General features: G+C 46.0%; 1 protein-coding gene across 1 annotated transcript; it reads left to right on the top strand.

Annotated features, from left to right (window-relative positions):
- The first annotated feature begins 577 nt into the window (after positions 1–577).
- On the top strand, positions 578–6,440 carry cgasa (cyclic GMP-AMP synthase a). Its single transcript, XM_069888096.1, is given in 5 exon segments — positions 578–898; positions 3,885–4,105; positions 4,912–5,045; positions 5,234–5,244; positions 5,406–6,440. Coding segments are annotated over 5 exon segments (678 nt in total). The 5' UTR covers positions 578–820; the 3' UTR covers positions 5,640–6,440.
- Positions 6,441–7,933: the final 1,493 nt, after the last annotated feature.

The following is a 7,933-nucleotide window of genomic DNA, read 5'->3' as shown; positions in this document are numbered from 1 at the left end:
AGTTATCTGCCACTACTCTCGGGCATCTCCCATTCAACCAGTGTTGAATCTATTTTACTACTTCAATGTTAATACCCAATGATTGAACCTTCCTAACTCACCTTCCCTGAGGTACCTTATCAAAGGCCTTACTAAAGTCCATATGTACAACATCCACTGCCTTGCTCTCATCAACTTTCCTAGTAACTTTCTAAAAAGGTTTGTCAAACATGATCTTCCCCTCACAAATCCATGTTGACTGTCTTAAATCAAACCCTGCCTATCCAAATATTTATATATACCATCTCTAAGACTACTTTCCATGAACTTCCCCACCACTGACATCAAACTTACAGGCCTATAATGACCAGACTTACTCCTAGCTCCTTTTTTTAAACAATGGATCGACATGAGTTGCCCTCCTGCACCATTCCCATGACTAGAGGCATTTTAACGATCTCTGTCAAAGCCTCCACTGTTTCTACACTCACCTCCCTCATGGCCCCAGGGAATATCTTGTCAGCGTGGCTGGGGCTGCGCTTTGAGTATCAGCATCGCTGGGGCGGCGCTTCCTTGGAGAAGAGCGGAGGGTTGGGCTGAGGCGTGGTGTGGGCGCGCCAACCGATGACTGGCGCCCATTGATCAGTTCCACTTGATCCGGTCTCCAGCTGGTTGGCGGGGTAAGACGTAGGTTTCTGCACTTGGAGCGAGATGAGCCAGAAGAAGGGAGCGGGCGCCGCCGCGGCAAAGAGTAGCGAACCTGGCTCGGATACCGGCAGAAAACCCAAGGCTCACCGGAGGGAAGGCTCGGTGGAGCCGCGGCGGCAGAGCAGCCGTGCCAATGTTGAAGCCAGTGGCCCCGCGGGCGCCTGCGGGAAGAACAGCGCCGAGCCCAGGAAGACAAGTGACCGAAAGAAAGGTGGCTGCCGAGAACACGACTCCGGGCGGGACACGGAAAGCAAGGATGGGCGGGGTAGGAAGCGGCGCTAAAACTGCTGCTACTGGCAGGGGGCAGAATCCCAGCAGGGCGGCTGCCGGTCAGAGGGACAGAGCAGTCAGAAGCTGATGGGTCTGCCGGGGGCAAGGGGAAGAAGGCTGCAGGGTCTTCTACTGGTCAGGGGGACAGTCCAGGAAGAGCAGTTGCAAGTCAGTAACACGACGCCGGCGAGGCTGCTGACGACCAGGAAAGCGGTGGCGTCCAGCCTGTTGGGCGCCAGGGGAAGAATGCCGGCAGGGCTGCTTGGAGGGAGGGAGAGCGGGTGACACGGCCAATGCTGGCGACGGCGGAGCCGGGAGAAAGGTCAGCCAAGAGAGAGAGGCTTGAAGGCTGCAGTGTCCAATCTGCGGATAAAATGGTCGGAACCATCTCTGGCATCGCAGCGGGTGAACGCCGCTTGCTGCGGCACGTCGGCAAAGATCCGAAAGGTTGCTTGACATGAATTAAAAAGTTACTCCGAAAACGTTAGGGTGAGCCGAACTGGCTCTGTGGGGGCTCCCAATCAGGAGCCTGTAGTTCTTTGAAACTTTTATTTTCCTGTAAGTTTTCTCATTCTTCAGTCTGGCTCCTTGGTGCCAGATAATCACGAATGAACATGTTTGGGCGTCAATTTTGTTTTGTTCGGGCCCCTGTCTGCTTTTAGCTCACCCTTCGATCAAGCCCGAAAAGTCTGCATCAAGTACCCTGTTGGTCCAGCATTGTGTTTTCACCCCAACCTGCGGTGCCTGCAGACTCGGGCTTTGACGGCCTGACCAAGCACATGCTGGCATTTACCTACCATTTCACAAATTGTCTGAGTTCAAGGGGTATGAATCCCAGGAAATTCTTGCACACTGAATGTGTACATGCTTTTAGGCCTGTTAACTGATCGCACGTTATAATGAAGTGTCAGCATGAACCGGTTAGTGGACGAGACACCAGAAATCCCAGGCGCTGGAACGTTGAGCAGACTGGTGATACAACCACTGCACCGGCCGCACCCCGACCAGCCCCCCCAGCAGCGCTCATTGTTATAATCTACTGGCTGAAGAGGGAGCACAAAATATTTTGGAACCCCTTCCACCTCGCAAACTGCATATTTCAGGTACTCCTGTCGGGAAAGAGATACAGAAGCATCAGAGCCAGCACCACCAGCTTGTTCCCATGGGCAATGAGAATGCTGAATGACCAAAAGAACACCACCCCCTCCCCTATCCCTATATAGTGGCTATCTAAGACTTGTGTCTACTGCAAGAATTGGGGCTTAAAATGTATGATTTACTTTGATAATGTACATCATTAATAAGTTTGCAGATGTCACAGAAATTAGCATTGTGGATTGAGAGGATTGTCGAAGATCACAGCATAATTTTGATGAGTTAGGAAGTTGGAGGAACAATGGCCGATGGAATTGAATCCTGCCAGGTGCTAAGTGATGGGTTTTGGAAGGCCAAATAAAGGTTGCCCTTGCACCATAAATGATCAGGCCAAAGCGGATGGACACTGGGTGAGAGGTCAGAAGTTTAGTGGGGATTTGAGGGATAATTGTTTTCAGAGTGGTTGGAATTTGGGACTTGATCGGGACCGCGCATTGGGGCTGTTGGGCCTGCCTCTGTGTGGTAAAACTTTTAAAAGTTTCATCCAAAGAGAGTGAACCTTTGGAAGTCCCTACCATGAAGGTTAGTTGAAGGCAAATACTTAAATATATTCAAGGAGTTGGATATGGTTTGGTGATGAAAGAATGCAAAGAGAAAGCAGGAACAAGATAGTGACATTGTTGTTGAATTGAATAGTGGAATGGACTAATTTTGCTATTTCTGTGGACATGGTGCACAGAAACGACAAAAGATGCAAGTTTGAATCCAGGAGGTCAGCTGGCCATTAAATAAGAATCTGGAAATAGAAAAATAAGGAATTTCTGTAGCAGTAGCCAGGAAGTTACTCAAAAAAAACCTATTTGGTTTACATATGTCCTTTAAAGAAGGAATCCTGCCATCTTCACCCAGTCTGGCTACATGTGACCTTATACACGCCTGTAGAATCTGTAGCCTGGAACATTAAGCTACCAGTTTTGCCTTGAAATATCCCAGCCTCCCCTGTGGTTGGCTCTCTGCTTGGGGACTAGTAGCAATGTGCAAAAAAATGGTGGCCTTGACAGGTACATCCATAACACTGAATTAATATTTTTAAAAACCTTTGAAGCAGCAATGTCCAATGGCAGGACAGATTGAGATGCTCCAATTTAAACTAGATGTAGAATACCGAGAGGAGATGGAATGACTCAGCAGGTCAGGCAGCACCCATGCAGAGAAAAAGATGCTGGGAACCCTTTTCAAGACATTTTTGAGTATTAACAAAGATTTCTAAGCCAAAACAGTGACTATTTCTCTCCATGGATGCTGCCCAACTTGGTGAGCCCCACCAGCTTCTCTCGGTTTGCTGAAGGCTGCAGCATCTGCTGTCCTTGTGGTTTATTTTGGACATACAGTATGGTAAAGAGCCCTTTCACCCCATGTATATTTTGAAGGGTGGGAGGAAACCCACGCAGACACGGGGAGAACATTCAAACTCCTTACAGACAGCATGAGATTTGATTGAACCTGGGTCGCAGGTGCTGAAACAGTGCTACACCAACTGGTTCTCCAGACGTGCTGTACTTTGGCTTGTTGTATGCTGCATCATTGTACTTTGTATTGCCAGGGGAAAGAAAAACCCTGGCAGGAGGAGGCCCTAAACACATCACCCCCATGAGAGTGGATGAGGCAAATGAATAAGACAGAGGAATCTTCTCTCTCAGAAAGAGCAGGGAGGTGGTAACTGTTTTAATGAGGCTGAAGACAGAGGTCCGTTGGGTGGAAAGTGATATTGTAATGAGAAAATCAACTGATAAGATAAATTTAATTTAACATTATATTTCTTGCCTTTGCAGATTTTGGAACCAAATGAATTTGATATAATGGTTGCAGTCCCTGTTGGAAGATTAGAATGCAGAAAGGTAGATTCTGAAGGTGCCTTCTACCAAGCAGTATTGAAGAGACTCCCAAGCAACAAAGCACTCAAGCAATTTGTTTGTAATGAAATAATATCAGCTAAAAAAATGCTTTTTTAGCTCAGGAAACTCATAAAAGATGCAGCAAAATTATCAGGCCAGTATATAGATATATAGTTTACAATTACTACACTGTAAAGCAACTTCCACATGCTGAATGGCCTTCTCCACGTCGGAGAGACTGGACGCAGGCTGGGATATCATTTAATGAACACCTTCACTCTGTCCCCTGCAATAGTGGGCCTACCCTAAGGCTTCCTTTAGTCCTCCTTCATGGCCATCCTTGTCTTCTCTCCACCAGCTTTCTAACTCTTCCTTCTCCATTCTGAAAGCTACCTCCTCCCATTCGGCTCACCTTTTCTCTCCTGTGCCCTCCCACCCATATCCACCTACGACTTCTTGCCTGTGGTCTTCCATCTGCCACTTTCCCCACCATTTTATTCAGGTGCCTGTCTGCTGTTTGCTCATTCCTTAATGAAAGGCTCAGGCCCAAAACGTCGATTATATATCTTTGAAGGACACTGTGTGACTTACAGCTGCAGCACCTCTGTGTGCTTCTTGAAGTTGGGCAAGTAGCGGCCACCTGTTCAGTTTCAATTCGCATACAAAACCCAGGGAGTATTTTTGAGCCAATTTTTGGGTCTTATTTGCCATCAAATATTAAATGAGGGCGTTTTCATAGATTCGCCTCTCCCTGGTAAAAGTAGTTCCTCCTCATTTCTGTCCTGAATCTACTCTCTTGAAACATGAGACCATACTCCCTTGAAACATGAGACCATGTTCCCTAGTTCTAGTCTTAGCTACCAGTGGAAATAACTTTCCGGCCTCTAGCTTATCTATTACCTTCATGATTTTTGTTTCTATAAGATCCTCTCTCATTCTTCATGTTTTCCTGCACTCTCCCCAGATTCTGCCACTCACCTACACACTGGGGGCAATCTCTAGCAGCCAATCTGCCCATCTTGAGATTATGGGAGGAAACCCGTATTATCACAGGGAGCTCGAGCAAACTCTACACAGCCAGCATTAAGCCCGGGACCTGTGAGCTAAAATGGCCTGGTACCCTTGGAGCTTTACTAGACATCCCTCAGTGGCACTCATTCCCCTGAGTCTTCCAAAAGGGTGCTCTTAACGATCACTGAGCCTTGACTTTACTACTCCCTGTGATTAGGGCAAAAGAGTCTCAAAACTGAGTAAATGCATTTCATATCTGGATTTTTTATTCTCAGATTATGCCATGGTTGCAATTATCTGCAGCAATCACATGTTGGAGATATTCCTTCTTTCAGCGTTTTTCTTTCCTCACAGAAGAAAATCTTTTTCAGGACAGAATCCAAGATCTGTTTTGATCCGTTGTTTAAACTATTGTGACAGAGAGACAGTTTTACGTACGGCTATTAGAAATGCCCAGCTGTGATACTGATTATTAAGGGAGAAGGGAAGTCAATCTCACTGAACATAGCGTTAGCTCTGGAAGCGAACACACAAAGCTGGCCAGAGTGCACCACTGACAGTCTGAAGATCGAAGGTTGGTTGGGAAAGAAGGTCAGGGCTGAACTCAGATGGAAGCCTTTTTACCTGGTGCCAAAACCACAGCCACAGAAAGTGAAGGCAAATATGCCACATCTACATTAAGACAAAACCTGTGTAAATGTAGATTTCTGTTCTCCAGTAACAAAGTTGATATTTTACAGTAACGTCCAAAGTGAAGTATCTACCTCTCCTTCTTTTGTTGTACCCAAGATGACTAACCACACCAGTCTCTGACTGCACTACCCATCCATAATATAAAAATAAAATATAGTTCATGCTGAAAATTTGACATTATAATAAGAGGCTGGAAGTACTCAGCAGGTCAGGTGGCTATGGGGAAAGAATCAGAAATAATGTTTCAGCAGGTGACACTATTGCAGAACCAGTGACCTCCATTCGAAGCTGGCATTGTCTGTAAGGAGTTTGAACACGCTTCCCGTAACCACTTAGGTTTCCTCCAGGTGCTCCAGTTTCCTTCCAAATTCCAAGGACCTGAGACATGGGTAATTGGGTGCCGTGGACTCGTGTGCTAAAGGACATATTACTGTGGTGTATGTGTGAATTTAATTTGAATTCATAGATGTCCGATATCTCCCAGAATGTAGGAATGTTTTCCAACCCGCTTCCTAAATCTGAATTTGCACCTCGAAAGACATTATTCTTGTAGTTTTTGAGATTATGCTCTCTATAGACATTATCAGCACTCTTACCTCTATTATAAATTCACAGGACCATAATTAAGGTGATACAACCGCATCCATTTTAAAATTTCTTCAAGTTCATTATCATCTGAATGCACAAGTGCAACCTGATGAAACAGCATTCAACAGTCCTTGGCTCAAAACGTGCAGGCATACAACCAGAGATAACACAATACATATGCAGGACATATATTAAAATAAATATTAGAATCTGGCTGGCTAGTGTCAAGAGTTCTTTTGGTCATTCAGCATTCCCACTGGCTGCCTGGTTAGAAGTTGTTCCTCAGCCTGGTGGTGCTGGCTCTGATCCTCCTGTATTTCTTTCCCGACAGGAGCAGCTGAAAGATGCTGTGTGCAGGGTGGAAGGGGACCTTAACGACTTTGCACACCCTCTTCAGATCACATTGATGGGAGGGAGTGAGACCCAATGATCCTCTCTGCTGCTCTTATGATCTCTGATCTAATGCTCTACAGCAACTGTACCACACTGTGACGAAGCTGGCCAGAGTGCTCTCAATAGAGCTCCTGTAGAAGGTTGACGTAATGGTGGCCGGTAGTTTTTCCCACTTTGGTATTGTAAGGAAGTCCAGTCACCATTGAGCCTTCCTGACAAGTGAGGAGATGTTATATGTGCACTATAGGTCACTTGTTAAGTGGACTCCAAAGACCTTGCTGGTCTCCACTACTCTTGCATTTCTTCCTCATCTAGCAGGTGTGTTAGCAGCTCCTGATTGGCCACCTCGGCTTTGTCTTTTGGTGCTTTGATTATACCATCCCATGACCACACAGGCCTGAATTGTTAGCACCTTGGGAAGACTCATCTTCAGCAACTATATGAACCCCAGTGTATCTGTCAACGGGAGTCTCTCCCACATTTTAAAAAAGATAACAGCAAAAATACAAACTGCTGAAGGAACTCACTGGGTTGAGCAGATTCAGTGGGAGATGATGAGTGGTTGACGTTTTGGGTTGCAATCTCTTCAGTATCTATCGTGGCTCTGCTTCCGACCCCGAAGAATCTGAGCAACTTTGTTATACTTGTGTTATAGCTGACCCCCTCACTTTAATGGCTTAAAAATAATTGAATTTACCTTGCAAAATTTATGTGTGTCGCCCCCCCCCCTCACTATTTTGGTCCGATTGTCTGCCCATCTAAGCTCACAACACCCCCAACGCGAACCCTTGCCTTGGCTGGCTGGCCGCTCATCTAAGCTCCTGATGCCCTGGCCATGGATCCTCATCCCAATCACTCATTCCTGACACCCTGGCCACAGACTCTTCTAGGCCCAGGCCACCCAGTCATTGGAGCTCCCAATACCTGGAATGCAGACTTACCACCCGATCCTGGCCATCTGAGCTCCTGATGCCTTGAATGACGCAAGTACAAACCAGGGTCAAAAGTATGACCCATATAAAAGTTGACCCCCGCCATTTAATCCAGAGAACTCAACTACTACACATGTATTTAGAGTATCTTTCATAAAACCATATTCAGCTTTCCCAAATGATTAGTTATTTCCTCTTTGATAATTGGTTATCATCTTACCAACAATAGATATTAAACTAATTTGCCCTTCTGCCTTCCACCCTTTTTGAACAAGAGAGCCACCTTGTATGCCAAAATTTCAATTTAACATCAACCTCGACCTCCTTTGTTAACCACAGACTGCACCTCTTTGTCATGAAATCTTTCTT

Source organism: Narcine bancroftii, chromosome 6, assembly GCF_036971445.1.
Source record: "Narcine bancroftii isolate sNarBan1 chromosome 6, sNarBan1.hap1, whole genome shotgun sequence".
NCBI classification, from domain to species: domain Eukaryota; kingdom Metazoa; phylum Chordata; class Chondrichthyes; order Torpediniformes; family Narcinidae; genus Narcine; species Narcine bancroftii.
Note: the sequence above shows the minus strand (reverse complement) of the source record. Positions and strands in the feature narration are given on the sequence as shown.